Genomic DNA, 23717 nt, shown 5'->3' with positions numbered 1-23717 from the left:
TGTATAATTATCTGGTTCGCTTTGGGTCATGCAATGATGAAGCTCTGATGTTTAAGGACTTGATGGGGAAATGTCATCTTTGCATTGGCAAAGCGCATATCTCGACGATATTCACATCTGGTAAAGGTCTGTCTGTATTAAGTCAACAAGCATACGGTGCAAGGTATACTTAGTAACTGAGTAGCACCACCAATTTATTAATGTGGTCGCCTTGAGATTGCTCCCATAAATATCTGCAGTACTCAAGATACAATACGCCGCGTTGGAACTAACGACGGGAAGCAGGGGCCAGCCTGTCTGCTTGAAATAGAGACTACTCCAACCACTAATTAGCGGCTCTCGGACCATTAGTTCAAGGCTTTTCTTTTCTTTTCTTTTCCTTTTTTTTTTTTTTTAATGAAAAAAAAGAGAAAGAAACGAACAGAAAAACCAAAAAAAAAACCCATTGTTGAACTGGGAGGTTATGACAATGGGTATCAAGTCAAGTAAACAGTTTGCTGCCTATATATTCTTCAGTCAATTTGATTTAGATACTTCACGACAACCCGGTTACATAGGTAGGTACCTACCTAGTATTGATCGAGATAGCCTGAAGGTTCACAATCCCATGTCCTGAGAAAAAGATGACGTTACACATGCGCCCAACTCTGCTTTTCTCCGCCTTTACGTGGTGACTAAGCGTAGTAGCCCAAAATTTCTCCACTTGCGCACAGGCCCAACCGCCAGAGATCGCTCTTGCTTCTCTCACCTTCTGCCTCTCCGACCTCCAAACCAACATACACCGTCGACCATTTTTGACCATTGGATTTTATCGTCCGCAAATCCTGACATTTCGTGGCCAAAGATAGGCTCGCAAAAGACATTTGTGTCAAAATAATAGTTCTTTGTTGATTTGTACCCACTTCAACTTTTTTTTGGGCGAAAGGCGCGTCCTTGCAATCTTCTTTTTTTGCAACTGGTTCTATTCATTGATCTATCAGCCATGTCTCGAGGCGGCACTACCCTCTACGTAACTGGCTTTAGCCACGGTACTCGCGCTCGCGACCTGGCCTACGAGTTCGAACGGTACGTCATTTGATAAAAACCGACGACGACTAGAATCATTTCGATCGAGACTCGGGAAGAAAAGACATCACGATTCCTCCTCCACTCTTCGTCGCTCCGTCCCTCTTCGCTGCCAGCATCCTTTCCGTCGAGACCATCGCATCGCATCGCATCGTCCTCTCCTCCGCATTCTATTGCCGTCACATACTGCCTCCTCATGAGCTATTGCTCATACGCCAGCCATTGCACGGTCGAGCGGTCGATGCCGAATGGCGCAACGTGGTGCTTGGAGACTGTACAGACACGAAGACGTGTCGCGTGTTCATTATGTAGCAACAGGATACTCGAATCCCCGGCAGGATCATACAAAATACTAACATTATGTGTGTTCAGCTATGGCCGCCTTGTCCGATGCGACATTCCGGCACCTCGATCTGCGTCTAGCAGGCTGTAAGTGTCACTGTTCGCTTGTTTTTGTCGACAATCGCTAATGATATTAATAGTTTCGCATTTGTCGAGTATGAAGATCGCCGTGACGCTGATGAGGCATACCACGACATGCACAACAAGCGCCTCGGCCGTGATGACATTTTGAAAATCGAAGTAAGCTCCAGCTTCTCCTCGGTTCCAGCTCACATGCAAAAAAGCTGACACGCGACTCAGTGGGCCCGCACCCCTCCCTCAGCGTCCTGGCGCTTTGAGTCGGGCCGCGACCGTGACCGCGGCAGTGACCGTGGCGACCGCTCTCGCCGCTCTCCTCGACGCGGCCGATCTCCCTCGCCTCCCCGCCGCCGCGATTACTCCCCTAGGAAGGATGATCGCCGTGACAGGGACAGAGACCGTGACCGCGACTACGACAGGGACTCTCGCCGCGACCGCGACCGCTCTCGCAGCCCCGATACCCGGTATGTTGTAGAGAAATCAAGTCCAATATCAACGATAATCTACTAACGAAATCTCACTATTCAGTGACCGTGACCGGGAGATGAAGGATGTGGACCGCGACGACCGTGACCGCCGCGAGAACGGTACCAATGGCGAGGACCGCAAGCCCGCTGCCGACAGTCCCCCTCCAGCTCGCGACGAAGACCTTGACGTCGCCGAGTAGATACATTTCCCAAAAAACGGCGTAGCACCATGTCATATCCCCCGTCTCTCATATTATTTCTCCAGTTGGGGGCAAGTTAGGCTCATTGTCTCTTGTTTCTGATTTTCTCCGGGTTTACTCACTTGATCGCTCCTTATTGGCGTTTCACAAAAATCACTTGTGTTTAGTTTCGAGCCGCCGGCCGATCCGTTGTCGAATATTACTTTTCATAGACAGACGAGCGATACGTAACCGGGAAAACACGCGAATCGATCGAACGGAACAGAACGGAATCCACGAACGAGTGCGTCTAGTGATACCAGCGAGCCTTTTTCACCACTTGCATCAATTCCCCGATCCAGTAATTAGTCCGCTTTTTTAGTTAGCAACGACTGCCATTTAGTAGTACTCCGTGTTTCTGACGCTCTTGATTAACCGTGGTCGCGTGGAGACTATTTTATTGTTTTTGAAATGCATATATTTACAGTGTTGACAACAGCCAATGCGAATCATATACGATCCTTTTCTGGAGAGGTAAGTAATTTTGGCGAGATTCCACCTGTTCAGACGCAATTATCAGAGATCTCTACAGGCTCCCAGGAAAATAAGGAGAGAAGGACAATCCTGATGTGAGGGGGCATAGCCACAGTACCGGACTTTGCCATGTAGAACACTACAGACGTTTCAGTCCAAAGCACTGTAGGCAGGCAGCTTCTCTGCAGCTGTGACATGTGTCAAATGTACCAAGCTCGTTACGCAGAGTTCTGACCGGTTTGGTCAGCATCGCTATGAGCAAGAAACTCTAGATCAAAGCGACTGATTGCCCTGCTTGGTCGTTCACGGGCCAATTCCTGGAGAGTATGGGATGAGATTCTCGCTTTTTTTATTTTTATTTTTTTATTTAGTAATGAGTTTCACCAGTCGGGGACAGCCTTCTGACAACAAGAAATCTGGTTTGTCGTATCTGTCTCATATCTCGCGGTGCACTGTGAGCAACGGCGATTAACGGCTCAAAAGCTACCGTGCGAGGAAAGACGCCGAACTAGCATATGGGTGGTAATTACCCGCAAATCGGTTGTAAAGCCGAGCCGTGAGCAAATCTCCAATTCGTGTACCGAAGAAAAAAGAAGAAGAAAAAAGCATCAGATATTGTCTGATAGATGTGCCGCCGGGATACCGATGATCACGAAACAGAACAGTCCACTGTAGAACTGATGGTGTCCTTTACTAAAAAGTGAATTGTAGCCGAGAGTAGTGAGCTTGCAAGGAGGCAGGTAATGAACCATCCATATCCAAGCGGGCGCATCTTGGCTGCGCCAATTGTGTCCATTGAGAGCTTACTGGTTGGGTAACAGCCCAGCCGACCCTTTCCACTCTCAAGTCTCGAGACCGAGTTTTCGTCATTCGCCCTCCAAGCCTCTGACTGACCTGACATAACCCAGCGCCATGGGACTATTGAGTGGGATTCTCAACCAAACATAGAACGCGGGTCCTTGACGACGTAATTTTACCTAAAATCATTCTATTTTTTTCTCCCTCGAATAATTATATACAAAACCTGTCTTGCCCACTCTACAGCGTTAGTCGAGCTAAATTTAAGAAGGAGAAGACCCCCTTGGGCCCACTATGTTTTTCCCGCATCGGCAGAGGTAGCAATCACAGAAGCACCCATCCTCGGAAAGCATCGAAATCTGGTCCAAGAAAACCCGAGCACCCGAGCATTGCCCAAAAAACAACCACCTCCCAACAAGCCAAACAGATCAATGCTGAGGCGGTCTTGGATCAATCTAATGTGCTCGACGACAGCATTGGACTGCAAACGATATTCTTGAGCGCGGCAGGCTGTTGGTACCCCCGTTCTCCTCAGCCTCGGCTTGGGCTTTGCGATCCGACCTGGTATTTTGCTTTGTCGCGAGGCTGTGCGGTCGAGGGACCCGACTGCTTTCAACATAGCCCTTATAGGGTCGAGTAGAAACCGCGTTGTATAGTAACATCACATCTCTGGCATGTCATCTGTAAGTTGCTCGTCCTGACTGTATAATATTTCTCGTATGGGGTGGTCGCGTGAGAGCTGGAGGAAGATAGTGTTGAGCTAGAGAACGGGAAGCTAGGGACAGGCCGAACCACCAAGGCCCTCAGGTTGCTGCCAGGACTCAAGAGAAGAGACTAATGTAGGGAACACATAGCAGAAAATGTCGAGCACAAGCGCCGCCACGTCATCCCTCCCGTCTCCGCCTCAGACCTCTAACAGCACAATGTCGTCGCCTCCTCCGACATCGCCTGTCCCGGTGGCCGCCGCACCGGCCGCCGCCACGATACCCAATGATACCTTGTCACAGTTGCGGAGCTTCATATCACAGCCCGTGACGGCAGCCTTCTGCGCCGGCGGTATCGCGGGCGCCGTGTCACGGACGGTAGTGTCGCCGCTTGAGCGGCTCAAGATCCTCTTCCAGATCCAGAGCGCCGGGCGCGAAGAGTACAAGCTATCGGTTGGCAAGGCGCTCAAGAAGATGTGGCAGGAGGAAGGATGGCGGGGTTTCATGCGCGGAAACGGCACCAACTGCATACGGATCGTGCCGTACTCGGCCGTGCAGTTCGGCTCTTACGGCTTCTACAAGCGGACACTGTTTGAGTCCAGCCCCGGTGCGGACCTGACACCGCTCGAACGGCTCATCTGCGGCGGCATCGCGGGTATCACATCGGTGACTTTTACTTACCCACTCGACATTGTGCGGACGCGACTCTCGATCCAGTCGGCGTCGTTTGCCGATCTCGGAGACAAGCCCAAGGAGCTCCCGGGGATGATGGCCACCATGGTGCGCATGTACCGCGACGAGGGAGGGATCATGGCGCTGTACCGCGGCATCGTGCCCACCGTCACAGGCGTGGCGCCGTACGTTGGTCTCAACTTCATGACCTATGAGTTTGTGCGCACGCACCTGACGCCCGAGGGGGAGAAGAACCCCAGTGCGGCGAGGAAGCTGCTCGCAGGTGCCATCTCGGGAGCTGTCGCTCAGACATGCACATATCCATTGTAAGTGTTTTTTGTGTTGGTGGTCAGCTGTATGGTGCTACATGCTAATCATACGTTTCTGCGACTTCCCAGCGACGTATTGAGGAGACGGTTCCAAATCAACACCATGTCTGGCATGGGATACCAGTACAAGTCAATCCCAGACGCCGTCAAAGTGATTTTAATGCAAGAGGGCATCAAGGGGCTATACAAGGGCATCGTACCGAACCTGCTCAAGGTGGCGCCGAGTATGGCGTCAAGTTGGTTAAGTTTTGAGGTCTTTAGGGACTTTTTCGTGTCCCTTGACCCCAAGGAGAGGGCCATGTGAAAATGCTCGGCAAATCTTCAACGTCTTCAGAATATAGCCCATGGACATCAGAGCTGTGTGGATCCAGAGAACCTACAAACTCGTGCAGACGCCTATAAGATACCGACTGTTTACATATACAACCTTGCCGAACCTAGTGGCGGAACTAAAACTCTTCGTACTGAGATCGAAGACACAACACAAACTAAAGTATACGGATGGAGGAGAGGAGCGGCCATGGCATTAATATGCACTGGTCCCTACAGGAGACAGCCCAAGGAATAATATGTGATCAAGTCGCCATCTTTGCTCGTTCGGACAGGAGACGGACGTCCGAGCTTGAGTCACGATTGGGGACAAGGGGATAAGAGCCGGGAGATATTGCATCACTACGTATATATACATAGAACAAGAGAGTGCGAAAGAGCATTGAAAGGGGCCTGCCTGCTCAAAAAGGGATAACTAAAATTTGTCTGCCATTTAATTTGTATGAATTTCATTTGTGGTCAAGTTAAGAATATAGACATTGTAGAATGAGGTTCCGACTTATTGGAAGCCTTCCTAGGGCCTAATTTGACGGCGGCAATTGGGACCTGACCAAGAGGAACGGCTTCATGATCAAATTGCGTCTTAACTCGTTAGATCCCTGCAGCACCGGAGCGCCCTGCCTGATTGTGCATTGTTGCAGACTTGCACTTGCAGTGTGGGTACCGATTCGACATATCCTTGGTGCCTTAGGATTAAGGCACAATAGCCAAAGACACAAACGGGAAAGAGCTGCCCTAATTCTGCCCAGCCGAATTTCACCGCCCCCGCCGTGCGAGAATTGCCCCACAGCGCACCACCACAACGAAATTCCCATTGGCATCGTGGGCCGTTGCAACTTTTTTTTTTTTGTGCTTCCCTCACTAACTAACCAGCAGCAAATCTACCGCCCACCCGTCCTCGTAGATCAGCGACATCGCGAGACGCCGACAAGATGGGTACGTGAAAAAGACGAGAAACACTTGTTTGTTTTGTTTTGGGGAGGGAGATCATGACGGCTCTTCTTCACTGAAAGCCTACGTGTGCGAGTGGAAATATTGCATCCCGCGATATTTCTGCGACCCTTTTTCTTTGTGCGCCGGTCCTCGGGTTCTTGAAGAGTTTGATGAAGAAATTCACATATACTCTAACGGATCCGAGGTCGTCTGAGCTGCCAAAATACAAAAAGCATACACGGATCGTTAGGCTGACGGTTGGGATTGTCCTCTCGTGAATAGGTATCGATCTCAAGAAGCACCACGTGCGCAGCACGCACCGCAAGGCCCCCAAGAGCGACAATGTCTACCTGAAGCTCTTGGTGAAGCTTTACCGCTTCCTGGCCCGTAAGTCAAAATAACCCGACCCTACTCTATGAAAGCATCAATTGCCCGGATAAGAGAAGAATAAAAGTCTGACACCCGATATCTTTATCCACCATACAGGCAGGACCGACTCCAGCTTCAACAAGGTTGTCCTCCGCCGCCTCTTTATGTCGCGCACCAACCGCCCTCCCGTCTCCCTGTCGCGCATCGCAGGCAACCTGAAGAACGGCAACGAGAAGAAGACCGTTGTCGTTGTCGGCACCGTCACCGACGACAACCGCCTGGTTGAGTGCCCCAAGACCCAGGTCGCTGCCCTGCGCTTCACTGCCACCGCCCGTGCCCGCATCATTGCCGCCGGCGGCCAGGCCATCACCCTCGACCAGCTGGCTCTTGAGAAGCCCACTGGTGCCAACACCCTCCTCCTCCGTGGCCCCAAGAACGCCCGCGAGGCTGTCAAGCACTTCGGCTTCGGTCCCCACAAGCACAAGGTACGATCCACTGGATATTGTGGCATTTTGAATATGCAGTTGAAATCAAGCATACTAACAACCTCTGCAGAAGCCTTACGTCCAGTCCAAGGGCCGCAAGTTCGAGAAGGCCCGTGGTCGCAGACGATCGCGTGGTTTCAAGGTCTAAATGGCCTTGCTCACCTCTTTCGGGGTCTCTTTTTGTTTTTATTCAATGGGCTTGTTACTGCTGGCTGTTCTCGTGGGTTGACGCAAGAAAACGATATCCATGTTGTCTCTTACGGTCGTCTTTGGGGACTCTTTAGTCAGTACTCTCAAACAACAGGAGTTTGCATGGGTTTCGGCGTGGAAATGGGCAACAAAAGAATATTCATGAGCTTTCGGAATGCAAATATGAAATTGAGATGCCCTGAGGCCCTTGAATCTTATACTATTTGTGTGTATGGTTTGTGTTGTATGTGCCAGTGAATGATCTGTGTAGGGAGCATTGTGATGTTTTTTGTTTGTATGGTCTATTATTTTTTTTTTTTTTTTTGTTGATGTGCATCGATCTCTCTACTACCTCTTCTTCGTCTCGGCAATCTCCTTCACGACCTGGGCAGTCGCCTTGACGATGAGCTCATGCTCATGCGAGTGTATCCTCTGCTCGAGCTCCTCCAATGTCTCTCCCTCTCTGCATTCAATTTCCTGAACCATAATCGGGGCTCCCCGGTCGACCTGGGCAATGACATAGTGTATCATAATGCCCGTCTTGCCACCCTCGAGCTTCCCATCCTTGAAGTCCTGATACGCGCGGTCAATGGCGTTGGCGCCGTCGTACTTGCCAGGCAGGGCCGGGTGGAGGTTGATGCACTTGACTCCGGCGGCCTCGAGCGGGCGCAAAAACGCCTCGGAGAAGACGTGCATCCAACCGGCGAGCACGACCAGGTCCGGCTCGTCCTTGAGCACGAGCGCGGCCAGCGCGGCGTCGTAGTCCTCCCGGGCCTGGCGCTTCACCTCGGGGTCCTTCTCGCCCGCCTTTTGGAACCCATTCCCGACCAGGTTGAAGTACTCGGTCGGGATTCCGGCGTCCGAGGCGCGCGTCAGCGCGTAGGCGTTCTTGCGGTTCGCAACCAGCCGCACGATGGTCGCGGGCGAGATGGCGTGCGTCTTTTGCACCGCGTCGATCAGGGCTTGGAAGTTGGAGCCGTTGCCTGAGGCGAGGACGGATATCCTGATTGGTGATGACATTCTTTTTGGTTGTTTTTGTTATTTTAACCCCCCTTTTCTCTTATTGGGACCTGGGTGTTTTTGGTGAGAAATAATTGTAGGACGCGGTGGGTAAGACGAGATTTATGAGTTCCGTGGTAAGTGGGAAGATGAGGGAGAAAAAAAAAGTGAGGGATGATGAGGGGTATGAGGTTGATTCAGTGGTATGAGCGAAGCCCCGGGCGACAACTTTACAATGGTAGATTCTAACGGCTCCTTTGAGACTACCGGTGATGATTTTGAATGATTGTTGTAATTTACAAGAGTAAAATACAAAGAGAAAAAATTTATCCAAAATATGTCCGTCGTCATAAGCAACCAAAGTACTTTGAGGACTCATACTGAGTCTTTCACAAGCTTTCTACGAAGTATCTCTTTTACACAAGTGATCGGTACCTCTGCAAGTCTTCTAGTTATTTTTCATAGATCTTCTATTGTATGGCGGCATCAATTTTAGTCATGTACCTTGGGGAGCTTTCTTGTGAACAAACATCCATCAAAAATACAAACCAAAAAAAGTTACCTGCCGGCTTTCAATAAATTTTCGGTTTCAACTGGAAAAACCGGCATGACCCCGCCATTACACATTCGAGCTTTAGCAGCTCACTCTGGACGGTATATAAATAGCACACAACAGCCTCCAAACGGAAGCCAATGCCTTTATGCCATTTAACCCACCATGGCAATCAAGTCAATTCTCCGTCAGACTTTATACATCCTCTCTCTCTTACCCATAACAAAGTCTCACACGGCGGTTATCTTGGATTCTTTATAGCTTCAGACACTTTTGACAACTAGAGCTCCAACCAATCACCTTACACGAGACGTCATAAACCCCCTGTCGTAGTGGAACCTTCCGGCCCCGGGGTTTTAGTGGAGCTCGGCGCGCCGGTTAGCACGCACGTCCCTCTCAAGCACGGCGGTCGTGCATTGGAGCTCCAATAATTTTTTTTGGGCAGGCTTTAACAGTAGAGCGGCCGATTTTGGCAACGAAACCATTCGGGGGACGGCGCTCCCCAAAAATTGAAACGACCTCGCAACCCGAAACAAGGTCACCCTCATAGCTTCTCCGACATAATGATAACGCGGAGATCACCAACCTGCCTGGGCTGCCTTCGGAGGGCCCTTGCCCCCAGTATAAATGGCAGCAGCAGCAACAACGCCTCCGTGGCCCTCACGCAGGTCCGTGGAAAGACCAAGGCGGCGCGAGAAAAGGACGAAGAGGGCGGCGTCGTCGTCCGGCTGCTCCAGAACGTTCCCGAATATGGACCTAAAAGTCGGTACACTCATTCAATTGCCATGCAATCGGCACAAGGAGGGAAGGGAAAAGAACATCTTTTGCAGGCATCAGGAGAGAGAGAGAGAAATGGCAAAAAAACAGAGAGAAGCTGACCAGTGAAACATGGTGTACCCAACAAAACAGACACCATCCTCCGTGCCCCAAGAGGTCGCGTCCGAAACGTTTGGTACCCGGGCGGCAAGGTCGAGTACATGACGCCCCAGCGCTTCACTGAGTTGGGCGTCGACCAGTCCGTCATCGTCGAACGAGACCCCATGTTCGGCCTGGAGGTCGAGAAGCCGGTCGAGAAGAAGAAGGTCGCCAAGGCCAAGACTGCCAATGACAAGGTGGTCAAGATCGAGCCGCCCAAGGTAAACTTTTTTCCGGGCTGTTTTTACTCTCATAAACCTTTGCGAGGCCCTCCATCACAACCGCTCCGCAACAAGACAATAGAACAAAAAAAAAAAAAAAAAAAAAGCTAACCACAATCTACTCCAAACAAACAGCCTCAAGAAGCCACCGCCCTCCTGAACAACCTGCTACCCACGGCCCTGATCTTTGAGCGCGCCGCGGTCCCCGCGGGCAGCAAGACCAGACAAGACAGCCCCCCGGCGGAGCCCAACGTGTACCGATCCCCGCTGGTGGCGCGCAACGCGAGCGTGTCGCACGAGTCTGCCGCCAACGCGCCGCCGCAGCCCATCGCCATCTTTGGCTCCGTCAGCACCGCCGACGTGGCCGCCCACGTCAAGGAGCTGCTCTCAGCCCACCGCATCGCGTCGCTCATCGCCATCGAGGCCAAGCACGTCAACATCGTGGGCGCACTGCTCGACGACGGCGAGGTCATCCGCGCCGACAACCCCGCAACCGCCGCCGTCGCCGCCGTCGAGGGCGACAAGGTCAAGCAGCTGGGCAGGTGGGAGATCGCCATCGAGGTCCCAGGCGGCGCCAAGGCTGGCGTCAGACCCATCAGGAGGATTTTGGAAGTTGTGGATATGGGGGACAAGACTTTCCTATAAATTTGTCCCAACTGAAAACGAATAACAATAAAAAAAGAAGAAACCGACTAGGTGCTCAAGATGGGAGAGGGAGAGAGCTGCCTGTTGTCTGTATCATATCATGTTTGCTTAGATGGGGAGGTTTAAACGCCCCCTGTTGTACTGTACAATCTACATGTTGCATAGAAAATTCGAGCATCTTTATCTGTGGAATTCCTTTTTCGCTTGTCCAACTTGGGCAAATAAGTTCACTGGTGATAAATGTCATGAAACCTCCAAATATCCTTGCTTGAAAAAAGGCTGGCTAGCTACCAAACAAATTGCCCTGGAAATTACCAGTACTCCTCCCATAGGAACGCCAGGTGATGCAAAAACAAAGCCCAGCGCCTTTGCTAAAAGACGAGCCATGATTTATCCATCTCTGTAAGTGTATGTATCCTGAGAAGAAAAAAAAGACAAGAAAAGGATACAAAAAACAAATCAACAAAAAAAAACTAAACCCAATATGTCGAACACATATACAACACGAGCAAAGCTTACAATCCGCCTCAGTGGTATACCCTAGTAACTCACTTGCTTGCAACCTTAAAGGTCAAGGTTCCACATATGATCCCATACAACGCTTCTCTTGGTTGGACTCTCCCGTTGTATCGGCTGCTGCTGCTCGAACCGATTCTATATAAGGGGGAAAGCAGAAGACGCAGATGAACAGAAAATCAGCAGGCCAGGTCAGGTAGGGCCAAGGAGGGAATCTATCGCGCCACCGCTACTGTCGTTGCGTACCTCGACTCGTTGCTGCTGCGGCTCCGGGAGTGCAGCAGGACGAACATCCTGGTCCATACCGTGTGCAAGGTGTGGTTTAGGGCTCGTGGGCCCGGATGGTGAGCCGGCGCCGTCGCCCGGTGCCGTTGTAGCCACGGCGCGAAGGCTGTTGGTCTCGCTACCTTGAGCGTTACGGTTCAGCGCCCCGGCGAATGGCAAAGGTCGACGGGTTGATGAAGTGCTGGACCGCCGACTCTCAAGGCTCTTGGAAAGGCTCTTGCTTGCGCCATCGGCCGCTGTTGGCTTGGCCCCACCGAGTACTGCTAGTCCGCCTGGTGTGGACCTGGGCTGGGTCTGCATGTCCCCCTTGGCCTCGACCTTGGTGCTAGCTACGGTTGTCTTGCCAAGTCCTGGGGTGCTTGGAGCCCCCGGCTTATCCTCTTGCGCGTCGATAAGGTACCACCGCAAACCGTCCGATAGATCAAATGGATTGTCGTTATCATCCTCGACACCACCGCTAGTTCCGTTTATACTCTCCGTCGTGTCGAGACTCTTGGAGAGATCAACCACCTTTTCCTGAACGCGAGTGATGCGAGCGACAAGCCATTCCCTGTTGCTCAGGCGATGGTGCTCCTGCTCGCGTAGGAAGTAATGCGGAAACCCGATGTTGAAGGCGGCCCAGGCACCGTTTGTCTGATTCCTAGTCGGGAGGAACAAGGCGAGGTCACCCTCCTTGAAGTTGCGGAATGCAATCTTATCGTGGGCATCCTTGTGTAAGGCATGAGTCTTTTCTCTGTAACCGCGCACGTCACGCTGCAACTTCCTGGCGATATGCTCCACGTCCTTAACGCGACGGTATACCGTATCTGCGAAAGCGTCGACGTCAAAAGCGCCGAGGCTCGACATGAACTTGCCGTATTTCTCCGTTTCGCCTTCTGCATCAGTGGCATTCATCCAGTAAAGAAGCTCCACGTCCGCCGGTTCGCTCATTATGCGCGACTTGGCATCAGCAGTAGATGAGGCTGCCAGGTTCATCGTTGATCGCTCTGCCCGTGGTATTTTCTGTATCGTCATGACCCCGTTCTCGCGCGAGGCTGAAAAGCCAAGACGCTCAAGCAAACGCACTAACCGCTCGTTCTGCGAGTAAAGGCGTTGGCTGATATCCTTGGTGCGCTCGTTTCGAGTCTCGGTCCGTAGTGTCAAGGCTGTCAGCTTGGTCTGCGAATCCTGTAGACGCTCCTGGAATAACCTCAGCTCTTCTTCTAAACTGCCAACTTGTGACTGCTTGGAGGCGAGATCCTCGGTTAACCGGACAATCTTCTTCTCTTCCTCCTCGAGACGTGTTCGCAGACTCTCGGAACCAGTCTCTCCCTGGGCAATCTGGGTTCTGAGCTCATCGAGCTGCTTGCGACCATCCGCTAGCTCGCCCTCAAGTGCGTTAACCCTGGCCTTGTGCTCATCACATTGTTCTCTGAGGTGCATAGAGGTTGTCTCCTCCTTGGTCAACTTCTCAAGTGCGATTGCCTGCTGAGCTCTAAGGTCCTTCGCAACATCCTGTGCCAGTGAGAGATTCGAGCGCAATATTGAGATATCAGCATCCAAATTCTGAGCCTTGGCCAGAGACTCTGCTGCATTGTTTAATACAGCATCCGCAAGGTCGTTGATATCCTCTGGAATAGCGGCGCCCTTGACAAACGTTGTATGAAGCTCTCTGAGAGCCCGTAGCGTTACTTCTGCAGCCTCGTTTGTAGTCTTGAGCTTTTTGTTCAACTGCCCAAGTTCGTCCTGAGACGCCTGGATTTGCGCCTGTAGCACCTCATTACTCTCTCGCTGCAGTCGCGTCTCGTTGCGCAAGAAGTCGACCTGGCCTTGCGCCTTCAGAGCATCGTCACTCTTCTCCTTGGCTAAGCTCTCCAGTTGAGCCTCTAGTGACTGAACCTTTTCGTCATACGAGGTCTTTTCATGCTCGCGGGACTCATCAATGTTGTGGAACTCGTCTTCGGTCTCTTCTAGCCTGGCCTTGAGGTTACGTATCTCCTCGTCAAGAGCCTTGCGTTCCACCAAAAACTCACGTTTCTGAGCCTCCATATTCTCAAGAAGATCCTTCTTGGTAGCATTCACCTCTTCCATCTGAGTCTTCATGTCGTTGGTCTGCGTGGTGCGGTCAGCAGCGTCCCTTTCGAGTGCCGCATTGCGTTCTTTTTCTTCCTGTAACTCCTTCTCAAGCTGAGCTACTCGTTGCACAAGTTGGTTCCCCACTTCGTCTGACTGTCGACGATCGCCAATAGGTCCGGGAGATCCGACAGATTGTGCAGACCCGCTCCGCTCCGGGAGTTGTTGACTCGGATTCTGGAAGAGGTTTCCCAAAGTCGGCCTCGAGGCTTGGCCTTGTCTGTGTAGCAAGTCCTCCAACCTCCTGACTCTGCTTTCAGCCGTCCTGAGCTTAGTCTCGAGCTTTGTCTTATCGTCCTGCAGAGATCTCAGAAGCTCATCATCTCCCCGAATCATCAAGCCGCTGCGGCCAAGTGCCGAGTCGTGAACGCTGCCATTTTTGAACGCCTTGAGACGCTTGAACTGTTGTTTGGTCGGGTTGCTGAGCTCTGTGATGATTTTGCTGACATCCCCAATAATGCTTGCATCCGCCCTTTGACGTTGCAGCAGCTCGAGAAAGTCCTCTAGGTCCTTTCTGGATGTGCTTGGCCACAGCTCATCCTCACCCAGCAGATTTACCTCTAGTCCGGGCACGTTGTTATCAGTACTCAAAGACTCGGGGCCATAACTAGTGTCCCCGATAGTCTTGTACCATTTTCTCCGCCGCTTGGCCTCCTCATCCTGGAAGAGTGCCATCTCGTTCGCGAGCGTTGTTGAATCCGTCTTTACCTTGTCAAACCACTCCTTGCGGCGTATGGCTTCGGCGGTAAAAGCTGCGTACATATATGGCACTTGATGTATCAAGCGCAGATAGTCGAATGTGGCCAGCTCTTCATCTTCAGCGATTGCATTGATCAAAGACTTGACCTGCATATCAAGCTTACTGACATCTGCTATGCTGCGCATAAACTCTGCTTGCTCAAGCGCCAACGCGTTCCGGGCCTTGATTGCATAGCGTAGCATTCCGTCCATCTCAAGTGCGCGTTTGTGTAGACTTGGCAGGTGTTTCTCCGTATGCGTTTGTGCAATCTTGGATGCCTGAAGCAAATCTCTGGTCGAGGTCGTGTAGTCCATGGTCGTGCGATAATCATTCTCAACTTTGCCAGCGAGTGCCTGAATATCCTGAAGGAGCTGAGTGGCGTCCTGGGAGTGGCCCATAACCGACCTGCTGATAACCCGCCGAAACTCTGCCTCAAGCTCCTCAAAGTTCTGCATAAGACGTCCCTCGGCCTTCTCCAAATCCGCTATCCTCGCGTTGAACTTGCGCAGGACAGTCGGCGCCCGGCGGCCTTCTTTACGCGCGCAGTCCAGATCGACCAGGTCTTCCAAGGTCGCCTGTTTTGATGGGCGACCTTTGGCCCCAGTTACGTCCTTCCCTGTCATAAGGCGGACCATGGCCGCCGATACTGGTATGCTGCGTGCGAGGCCGAGATTCTGCTCCCACTTGGTGACTAGCTCGTTGTAGCCTGTCTGCTCGGTGGCTGCCCATTTCCTAAGATCCTCGTACTTGTTCTCAGTGGCGCGCACAACGGATTCGAGATTGGCCACTGCAGCATCCAAGCAGGATAGCATGTTATCCATGGCCTCGTATTGGTCATGAGCTGCCTTTTCCATGCCTTCGCAGTCTTCTGACAACCTATGCGACCAGACGCGCCTCTCCCTGAATAGGTCCTGCCATGACTCAAGCGAACGCGTGTCGATTATGTCGTTTGGAGGGTTCGTGATGGCGTAGGGGTTCGGCAAGTCTATCTCCAGCTTGATAGGAAAAGGGGACCCGGGGGTTCCAGTCTGTGTCATCCGACTGTCATATACAAATATCTCTTTCTGTATAGCATGTCAGCAATAATGAATTTTCCGCATCTGACGTACCAAAGATGGTAGAATACTGCCGGACGTACCTCCATCTGGATTGCTTGAGGCCTAAGAGCCTTGCCTGGAGGCACAAGGGCGATGATGCAGTTCTGTGGTATCGAGGTCGACCGGGACACGGCGGAACGGAACTCATCGAGCCTGTAGGTAGTTAGTCACTGCAATCACAAAAACAACACCTCGATGCTTGCACGGGTATGATCCTACGTTGTAAGGCGCGAAGTGTCTATCTGCAGGCGTTGGCCCGAGTGGGCTATCAACACCTGGGTCGCCATCGCATATCATGCCAGTACATGTCCTTCTCGCTAGCGCTTGCGATGCGAGAGGCTTCTGGTGGGGAGCCGACGGCGTGCGGTGGCTGCAGAGTAGCGCAGGTGTTTGGCGGCGGTGGGATACGGCCAGGCAGGAATCGATGGATCTCTAGTATGTGATGAACCGACGAACGTGCAGACAAAGGAGGTGACTACGGGTTTGGCGGAAGGGAGTGGAAGCAAAGCGGGCAGGAAAAACGAGAAGCCAAGTCACGATGATGCATAGGTGAGGCAGGTAGGTCAATCGGAGTAAATGCGGATGGGTTTCGTTAGCGGGCGGTTAGATGGATAACACAACTGCGGCGCGGGCTTGCACGGTCGCGAAATGACTGATTAGACCGAGGGTCGATAGGATGGTCGGTCGTCTAGGAAATAGAAATTGCTTTGATGTTGTACGCGATGAGCTACCTTAGCCAGAATCAAGATCGTTGGTGAGAAAGTACGTGGAATATTCAGACAGAGTCATGCCTGGGATTGGATACGGATGGAAGCAGGGTAAAGAAGGCACTTCAGGTGAGGTCGGTGCCTATGACGACCCTTGCGTGAACGACGAACCTCGATGGCTGCGGTAGGCACCCATTCAGGGTGCTACCCAAGCTAAGGTTCCTGGATGGCGTTGCGATAAGGAAAGGATAAGGCGTAACGACCCACCCACATGACTGAAGTACTACGTGACGTTCCTGGCCCAAGGGTTTCCACCCGCATGAAAGGTCGTGTGTGCGATATGATAGCTAGGACCACAGCCAATTGAGACATTGGTATAGTCAAATCGGTGAACAAAGACCAAGTGCTCCCCTGTCAAAATGCTGCGAGATTATTCTACATGTAGATTTTTCTTTTTTCATGGATCCGGAGCGCGAAGAACCTGTAAAGCTATATTTATCAAAGGGCTACATGCTTTGTGCCCTTGAGCCCAACAACAGTGGCTGTCACCACCACCAAAGCCGATCGGCATGGTCCTGTGAATGTTGGGCAGATGAACCATAGCCCGTTTGTCAGGCACGGGCTAAGTCCGCCTGTGACTGCTCTTCCTTCAATGTGGGACATAGATATCCGCCGATCGCGAGATGTCTTTGCTTTATCATTGCAGGTGGTCATTCACGAAAAGTCATCCCAAACAGAAATATCAGGATAGTGATAAGGGTGTGGCGGCGCCATTTCATCCTTCAAGATTACCTATAACTAGCTACCCTGTCTCTCAAAATGGCTGAAGCCATCAGCAAAACCCTAAACGAAACAAATCCGTAATTAATTGCAGGTCGACTTGGGGAATACCACGTAATTAGTGCGCACTAAAACTGTACAAGAACAAGGCAGGATCTTCCAGAAGCATGCTGGAAGTGCTGCAGGGTGTCCTGTCCACGACTCAAGAACATACCGATTCCACGCTGTCGGGTCAGGCACTGTGTTGAATCGCACGAAGGAAATGATTTGAAACAAAATCACTCCGAAAATTGATTGCTGCCCGCATCGTCTACGATGGTCCGTGCATAGTTTGTTCCTCTCCATGTCGCTCGACACGAAGGATGGACGAGAACGCGTTTGGAAAGAGGGGTTGTCCGTAAGGGTCTATAGAAAATTATTAGGAATAATTGCCATATAAACAGGGCACAGCTGCAATGACATCAATTCCGCCAACAGAAGATGCACAAATGCAAGATGCGCCTGTCGACGACGACGCGATACAACCAATCCTCTCTGCCGACGAAGAGCGCGTCTTGAAGCTATTCGATCGCCTCCAGGAGTTACAGCTACAGATCGCGCTTGTCAAGGCGCGCAATGCCTACAAGCCAAGTATGCAATACCTTGCGCCGCGCAAATTTCTAGCCTGGTGATTTGTACTTCAAATCATATTTTTGGATGTCAGCTCACATCCAGTTTGGTGAACCACGATAGCATCCAACCCTGAATCAGACACTCCCGAAGCTGTCAAGGCAGCTCAGGCTCGCCTGCTCGACGCCCGCGCCAGCTACATGCTACGGAACCAGGTAGTCGAGAGCGTTGTTTCGGCTACGCCAATCCTCCATGCCGTCCATGGCGCGACAAACACGAATCTAATTGAGCAGTACGCTAATACCTCCGTGATACCGCTGTCCCGAGAGAGAGAGAGAGAGAGAGAGAGAGAGAGAGAGAGAGAGACGTTGGTGGCGATATACAAATACTCACATCAAATCGAAACATACAGAGATCTCGAAGACACTATCAAAGCACGTGATGCTACCTCCACCGCCGTTGCGAATCAGACTACCGTACTACACGAGACCCTCGACAAGCTCACGACTGTCGAGGCCGAGAGCCTGGCGATGTCGCGCAAGAACATCGAGCTCGCGGCCGAGATGCTAGAGCTGGCAGAGGAGCACGAGGCAAGGAGGAAGGGAGTTCCCGCGGACGAGGACCCAGAAACGGCGGCCGAGATTGAGCGGCTCGAGGGCCAGTTGCAGGCGAGCCGGCGGCGCTGGCGCATCATGAAAGCGACTGCAAGCGCAGTTGTTGTAGGCAGTGGTGTGGACTGGGTAGGAGATCCGGTCTTGAGAGACGTCGTCCTAGATTCTGAGTGACGAGGGAGCAAAAGAACCTCGAAGCGGCCAAAGCGAATAACGCTGGTCGAAGCGATGAAACCGCAGACCCAACACCGCAATTAACATGGCCTTGGCAAGCAGCAAGACAGAGCGCAACTGAGCTGGCACCGTGCCTCAGGTCAAGGTGGTATTCGATCCAAGACGTCATTGCACAGTGATTATTGGAATAGTTGCAATTTTGCATACGCGGGCGTTTGTTTTGCACGAATTTTGCTTCCCGGCAAGCTAGCGGATTGCGACAATGGGGGATGGGCGTCCAAAGCTGGTATACTTTGCACTGGCGGAGACGTGACAGGAAATCAGGAACCCGGTTGCATGATTCCCATCAAAAGTCGATGTGACTTGTGAACTGGACCCCTCTTTCGAGTGACCTGACCGCATGATGATAAGCTCCTTGTCAAAAAAAGCTCTAGTTCCAGGTCCAGGACCTTACCGGGAAACGACCTTATACTTTCATACTGCGAGTAACCTTGTACGGTAAGGCAGTCCCCTTCTTAGGTTTTCAATAACACGAAACATAGTCCCGATAGATAGTAACCATGTGAACAAGTAATTTTTGAGTTCCTACATAATCACGCTTCAAGTTTCCCATTCAGAATTTGAGATGCTTGAGGCGTCTACAGACCTTCAAAGCAGTCGAATCGCAAGAGAATTAGAAAAACTTAAAAGCCGTCAAACTGGATACCTACCTTATGCTTGCCCAGAATTGTGTAAATGATGAAAGCTACTTCGTGGCTACGCATTATTGACCAGGCCAGCCGTGTGAATATTGAAATCTAAATTTGGACCTACGAGGCAGGCATAAGCAGATCCGGACTGACAAAATGCTGAGCAACGAAGGGGGATTTGGGAGTGCGGGCTGGAGTAGCACTTGGTTTTGTATGACGCTAAGGCGCTGTGCTGATTTGGGTGAGAAGTGGGCAAGGGGCTGCAGGCCTCACGCGGAACGGACTGACTCCCCCAAATTCAACCCATTCTGTCCATTCCATCACAAGCCCGCGCTCCCGCCCAATCAATGACGACTGTGGATTAAAACGAGACCAGGTGGGGCTGTGCCAGAATTTCACATTTACCAGCACGACGCCATTTATTTTGCCCAGCGTACTTTTCTTTCTCCACATTTGTTCTCATCAATGCTCACAAGTGGCCACACAAGTGGGGACTCGTCTTGACTTTCTTACTTTGTGTCAAGGCGTGTACGGTTTTTTTTCTTACGGAGTACCTCGCCTCGCACCACACCCACCACCACGACCCGCGTCCCTATCGCCCGAGTTTCTGACATGGCTGGATGAATCTTCGGCTCCCTGGCATGAATTGATCATATTTGCGGTTGATATGACGCCTATGGTATGGGTGTCAAAATTGGAGTACGGGAACCCCTGGCCGAGGAGGAGCATGTACCTACCAATAATATGACAGACTCCCATTTACCAAGGTCTCTACCTACCGGTACAGTAACCTTACTTGCTTACGTACGGGGCTAAACAAGTTGTGTTGTGGGGAGAGGATACCCCGGCTTCCGATGTACCGGTACGCGGCGAAACACACAGTGATGTACAGTAACAATAGTCTGTCCTCGTCCTCTGCACAAGTACCTCCACACCAAGACAACAAGCGCGAGTTGTCTGGACTTGGGATTTGCTTGGGACAGGAACTCTCACGCATTCCTTGTTGGGCTGCAAACTCTGTTGCCTTGCCAATATCCAATACTTGAGAGTGGCTCAAATCCATCGAGTCAGTAAGAAACGGTACGGTATTACACGGAGCACGTGAGCTGAAGCCGATCTATGTCTCCGTACATGTACATCGCGCATAAAGATACCTTAGGTAGCATAGCATAGTTATTCCAGGGCTTCCAGTGTTTGACTACAACCCACCCCAATGGCTCAACATACCAGGTGGCCGTAAACTGACATGATTGGGGCGCACTTGTTTTCTAATGCAAGCGTTGATGCGCTTATGTCGAACAATTGAGGGAACCAGAAATGAGAACAGGGGCAGAATGCGGGAGGGGGTTATAATTCGAGTTCTGCTTGGCTCTCAAACACGGCTGTACACACTACACAGGTAATAAAAGAACTTTGGTCAGCCGAGAAAGTCTGCGAATGAAATTCAGCGCCCTCAACCCTCCCGTCTCACATAGCGGCGGATACTTCCCCAACGGGCTGTGAGTGAGTTGCATTTCCCGCTTGCTTCTATTGCGGGCTCGAGCCGCCGCAAAACCGTAAGAGGAGTGATTAAAATCACCTAGGAGGATTGCCGGGATGGGATGGCCTCCACAGCAACGACGGACTTCTGATTGACATTGATGGAATGGATGGCAGGCAAGGCAGGGTGATAGGCAGAAGCAAGCAAATGGTGAGCGGGTGGGCAATCGAGTCCCCGCTACTGGCTCTCCTAGGCAAAGTGCCAAAAGTCTCGTTTGAAAAAAATGAGGGGGAGATCAAAAGAAGTGGTGGCCCGAGAGCCAGGGATGTACCCGTACTTAGAACGTAGCGGTACATTGTGTGTCCGTTCTACTTGCCTGAGTAAAGTGAGCGGGCAAAAGCCGGCGTTGCCTTGGTGTCGCAGCACCGTGCAAATCCTTGAGTGAGGGTAAGGTACCTTGCCTTTGACCGTCAAATCGCCCCCATTCCTATTCTGTACTTACTGATTTGGAGAAAGAAGCCACCGCAGGTACCTGACCTTTTCCCCCCAGTGACACAATGTAGGCAAGTCAAGGTGCACCTACAGTAAGTACCTATTGTGCAACAAGAATGACCTATATGTAAAGTAATGAAAGCATACCTCGGTTCAAGTAGTGTGTTAAACTGGAGGTAAATACTATTTTTAAAAAAAAAAAAAAAAAAAAAAAAAAAAAAAAAAAAAGGAAAAAAAAAAGGAAAGAAGTCTCGTAATTTGCATCTAGTAGGATTTGCATGCTCTAGCCATTGGCTATAAATCGTGCATCGATGTGTTGCGCCGTCTTGGTTGTACTGTAAGTACCTGGCTTTCAGACAAAAGAGGGAAAGTACGAGAGGGAAATCGAATTGAATTGGCACGGGAGGGAAGGGAAGGGAGTGCGAGAGACGGAGACTCAAGCTCGAACCAGCCAGCCCCCAGCCAGCTGCCCCTCCCTCTTTGGTGGCCTGCTTGCCAGGTGCGTGTGGGCGCGCGCGCGCGCGCGCTCTTCTCTTGCTTTGGTGTGGGCGAGGGTACCAGCGCGAGGCAAGCTCCCCTCCCAAATTGGCCCAGTCCCTCACAATCAGCCGGCCCATAGTAAAAAGGCGCTCCCTCTAACCTCCCCCCATACAATTTTCCTCTGCCTCTCACTCTTTCTACACAGCCAAATCTCCCATACAAAATCCGCACCCAATTCTCATCGCAACGCAGTGAGTACCTCCAAATCCGCCTGCACACCCACCAAAACACAAGTACCTCCTTACTTCCACTCTATCCATCACCGCAATCATCGCAGCAGCCAGCCAGCCCAATTACCCTCTGCACCTATTCATACAAGCCGCGCATTGAGCATCATTGGAACGCCCGTTGCCCGCGCATCGTTACCAGCACAGCGGTGCGTTCCTTTGAGGCCTTCCGCGTCGTCGCCGTTGCCAAAAGTCCAAAATTTCAACGGATTTCACAACCGCTTCGGTCGCATGCAGAGCTTCTAAACCACCTGCACCTACCTTCGTCTTGTTCTTCCTGCACCTCAACTTCACAACCCCTACAACGTGACAAAGCAACGGGCCCATCAGCAACTCCATCAATACCCGCCATTCGGCATCATCATCATCAACAACAACTGACCGGACAACCAAACAGACAATTGCGCAATTAATCACCACATTTCGACTTTTCTCGAAAACCATCCAAGGTACGTAACTTGGGCTCAGTCAATCGATTCCGAGCTTCGATTCTCCATTTATATCCTCCATCGGCTTCAATTGCGATTGCGACAACGTCCACTTCCCTCTGAGCTCAATTCACTGCCAGGCGACAGACGCGTCAAGCTCCGTCACTCCAAATCACCTTCACCTCACGACGCGTCAATCAGGCACCAAAGCACATCCCACTTTCCACCAACTTGCACCCACCCACTTTATCACAACTAACATTGTCACCAAAATCCACCACCTACCACGAACCCCATTCTCATCAATCATACATTTTGACAGACTGAATCTAACATTTCAATTTTTAAAGCCATTCACCATGCCTAAGGCCGCTACTAAGAAGAGCGCCAAGCCTGAGAAGCGCCGCGCGAAGAAGGACCCCATGGCTCCCAAGCGTGGTCTTTCCGCATACATGTTCTTCGCCAACGAGCAGCGTGACAACGTCAGGGAGGAGAACCCCGGTGTCACATTCGGCCAAGTTGGCAAGATCCTCGGTGAGCGCTGGAAGGCTCTCAGCGACAAGCAGAGGGCGCCATATGACGCCAAGGCTGCTGCCGACAAGAAGAGATACGAGGACGAGAAGGCTGCTTACCAGGTTAGTTCCCTTTGACTTTGATCGGTTGACTTGAGAAACGCGAAATACTAACCCCTTGCTTTAGGCTGGCGGCGACGAGGATGAGTCCTCTTGATTCTCGCCTGATCGTTTGCCTGCGCGTACCATTCTCCAGGGCTGAAAGACCATTGAGATGATCAAATCATGTCTCCAGCTCGTCAGATCACGAACCACGATTCTGATCGGGCGGAATGCCACAGGCGCGCTATTTTCTTTCATGTCACTTTGGGTTTGGTCAGGTCAGGTGTTGAGTGTTAGCCACGGACTGGGTTCTCTTTTTTCGGCATTTGTTATCGTAGCTTTTTTCGATCTGTTCTACTTTTTTTTTCTCTTGATGAAGGGGGGAAGACCCCTATGGCCGGAGGGGAATGGGGTTAAGGGAAAGGATTCCCACTTCATCGGGCTTGGACGATGGTATTATGATTTGTTTTTCCAGAGATACCACACCATCATCTTACTCCACCGTCAGGAAGTGAGAATAAGACTTTGGGAAAACGGCAGCCCAAGCCATCACACAAACTTCGATGAGCTGTATCATTAGATAAAAAGGCGACGCCCAACGGCTTTCCCTTGCTAAATACAGTGAAGCCGTTTCTGAGCAATGAACTTTTAATCTCAATTGAATCACTTAGTTTCCTCAGAATACCAAGCAAGACAAGATACAAAGTCTTTTATTGGCCTTTGGCCCCGTCACAGAGCCTAGCGTGGCAAGTGGTTTCTTGAATACTCTCTTAGGTCAGCACTAAAGACCCTCCTGTGGCATCATTAGAA

General features: G+C 51.3%; 10 protein-coding genes across 10 annotated transcripts; 6 read left to right on the top strand and 4 right to left on the bottom strand.

The window, feature by feature from the left end:
- The first annotated feature begins 765 nt into the window (after positions 1-765).
- PgNI_03043 (uncharacterized protein) lies at positions 766-2957 on the top strand. The gene is made up of 6 exons (XM_031123097.1): positions 766-1065; positions 1099-1326; positions 1438-1494; positions 1548-1647; positions 1708-1949; positions 2014-2957. The coding sequence occupies exons 1-6, from the start codon at positions 983-985 to the stop codon at positions 2150-2152; spliced, it is 849 nt and encodes a 282-aa protein (XP_030984613.1). The 5' UTR covers positions 766-982; the 3' UTR covers positions 2153-2957.
- Positions 2958-3577: 620 nt separating this feature from the next.
- Positions 3578-6060, top strand: PgNI_03042 (uncharacterized protein). Its single transcript, XM_031123096.1, has 3 exons — positions 3578-4146; positions 4318-5165; positions 5238-6060. The coding sequence occupies exons 1-3, from the start codon at positions 4138-4140 to the stop codon at positions 5470-5472; spliced, it is 1092 nt and encodes a 363-aa protein (XP_030984612.1). The 5' UTR covers positions 3578-4137; the 3' UTR covers positions 5473-6060.
- Positions 6061-6322: 262 nt separating this feature from the next.
- PgNI_03041 (uncharacterized protein) lies at positions 6323-7698 on the top strand. The gene is made up of 4 exons (XM_031123095.1): positions 6323-6434; positions 6714-6818; positions 6918-7285; positions 7356-7698. The coding sequence occupies exons 1-4, from the start codon at positions 6431-6433 to the stop codon at positions 7431-7433; spliced, it is 555 nt and encodes a 184-aa protein (XP_030984615.1). The 5' UTR covers positions 6323-6430; the 3' UTR covers positions 7434-7698.
- Positions 7699-7822: 124 nt separating this feature from the next.
- Positions 7823-8494, bottom strand: PgNI_03040 (uncharacterized protein; the record flags this gene model as incomplete). The annotated part of the gene is made up of 1 exon (XM_031123094.1): positions 7823-8494. The coding sequence occupies one exon, from the start codon at positions 8492-8494 to the stop codon at positions 7823-7825; it is 672 nt and encodes a 223-aa protein (XP_030984614.1).
- Positions 8495-9589: 1095 nt separating this feature from the next.
- On the top strand, positions 9590-10807 carry PgNI_03039 (uncharacterized protein; the record flags this gene model as incomplete). The annotated part of the gene is made up of 3 exons (XM_031123093.1): positions 9590-9788; positions 9936-10162; positions 10298-10807. The coding sequence occupies 3 exons, from the start codon at positions 9590-9592 to the stop codon at positions 10805-10807; spliced, it is 936 nt and encodes a 311-aa protein (XP_030983724.1).
- Positions 10550-11194, bottom strand: PgNI_03038 (uncharacterized protein; the record flags this gene model as incomplete). Its single annotated transcript, XM_031123092.1, has 2 exons — positions 10550-10801; positions 11123-11194. 2 exons carry the CDS (start codon positions 11192-11194, stop codon positions 10550-10552), a joined length of 324 nt encoding a protein of 107 aa, XP_030983725.1.
- A 177-nt stretch (positions 11195-11371) lies between these two features.
- On the bottom strand, positions 11372-15843 carry PgNI_03037 (uncharacterized protein; the record flags this gene model as incomplete). The annotated part of the gene is made up of 4 exons (XM_031123091.1): positions 11372-11461; positions 11570-15523; positions 15598-15709; positions 15776-15843. The coding sequence occupies 4 exons, from the start codon at positions 15841-15843 to the stop codon at positions 11372-11374; spliced, it is 4224 nt and encodes a 1407-aa protein (XP_030983717.1).
- A 1604-nt stretch (positions 15844-17447) lies between these two features.
- On the top strand, positions 17448-18893 carry PgNI_03036 (uncharacterized protein). Its single transcript, XM_031123090.1, has 3 exons — positions 17448-17673; positions 17776-17944; positions 18065-18893. Exons 1-3 carry the CDS (start codon positions 17499-17501, stop codon positions 18435-18437), a joined length of 717 nt encoding a protein of 238 aa, XP_030983718.1. The 5' UTR covers positions 17448-17498; the 3' UTR covers positions 18438-18893.
- A 776-nt stretch (positions 18894-19669) lies between these two features.
- PgNI_03035 (uncharacterized protein) lies at positions 19670-20189 on the bottom strand (the record flags this gene model as incomplete). The annotated part of the gene is made up of 2 exons (XM_031123089.1): positions 19670-19859; positions 19906-20189. 2 exons carry the CDS (start codon positions 20187-20189, stop codon positions 19670-19672), a joined length of 474 nt encoding a protein of 157 aa, XP_030983719.1.
- A 1542-nt stretch (positions 20190-21731) lies between these two features.
- On the top strand, positions 21732-23591 carry PgNI_03033 (uncharacterized protein). The gene is made up of 4 exons (XM_031123088.1): positions 21732-21829; positions 22263-22314; positions 22644-22928; positions 22993-23591. Exons 3-4 carry the CDS (start codon positions 22653-22655, stop codon positions 23020-23022), a joined length of 306 nt encoding a protein of 101 aa, XP_030983720.1. The 5' UTR covers positions 21732-21829; positions 22263-22314; positions 22644-22652; the 3' UTR covers positions 23023-23591.
- Positions 23592-23717: the final 126 nt, after the last annotated feature.

The sequence above is a fragment of the Pyricularia grisea genome (assembly GCF_004355905.1).
Source record: "Pyricularia grisea strain NI907 chromosome Unknown Pyricularia_grisea_NI907_Scaffold_2, whole genome shotgun sequence".
In the NCBI taxonomy this organism is placed as follows: domain Eukaryota; kingdom Fungi; phylum Ascomycota; class Sordariomycetes; order Magnaporthales; family Pyriculariaceae; genus Pyricularia; species Pyricularia grisea.
This window is presented reverse-complemented; position numbering and strand designations above follow the sequence as displayed.

Bases quoted from the DNA above. Each gene is read 5' to 3' on its own strand.
- PgNI_03042 (XM_031123096.1), top strand. The intron at 5,166-5,237 runs GTAAGTGTTTTT...GCGACTTCCCAG, and splicing joins CAGACATGCACATATCCATT to CGACGTATTGAGGAGACGGT.
- PgNI_03041 (XM_031123095.1), top strand. The intron at 6,819-6,917 runs GTAAGTCAAAAT...TCCACCATACAG, and splicing joins GCTTTACCGCTTCCTGGCCC to GCAGGACCGACTCCAGCTTC. The intron at 7,286-7,355 runs GTACGATCCACT...CAACCTCTGCAG, and splicing joins TCGGTCCCCACAAGCACAAG to AAGCCTTACGTCCAGTCCAA.
- PgNI_03043 (XM_031123097.1), top strand. From the start codon at position 983: ATGTCTCGAGGCGGCACTACCCTCTACGTAACTGGCTTTAGCCACGGT. The intron at 1,495-1,547 runs GTAAGTGTCACT...TGATATTAATAG, and splicing joins CGATCTGCGTCTAGCAGGCT to TTTCGCATTTGTCGAGTATG. The intron at 1,950-2,013 runs GTATGTTGTAGA...CTCACTATTCAG, and splicing joins TCTCGCAGCCCCGATACCCG to TGACCGTGACCGGGAGATGA.
- PgNI_03036 (XM_031123090.1), top strand. From the start codon at position 17,499: ATGACATCAATTCCGCCAACAGAAGATGCACAAATGCAAGATGCGCCT. The intron at 17,674-17,775 runs GTATGCAATACC...GAACCACGATAG, and splicing joins GCGCAATGCCTACAAGCCAA to CATCCAACCCTGAATCAGAC. The intron at 17,945-18,064 runs GTACGCTAATAC...CGAAACATACAG, and splicing joins AACACGAATCTAATTGAGCA to AGATCTCGAAGACACTATCA.
- PgNI_03033 (XM_031123088.1), top strand. From the start codon at position 22,653: ATGCCTAAGGCCGCTACTAAGAAGAGCGCCAAGCCTGAGAAGCGCCGC. The intron at 22,929-22,992 runs GTTAGTTCCCTT...CCCTTGCTTTAG, and splicing joins ACGAGAAGGCTGCTTACCAG to GCTGGCGGCGACGAGGATGA.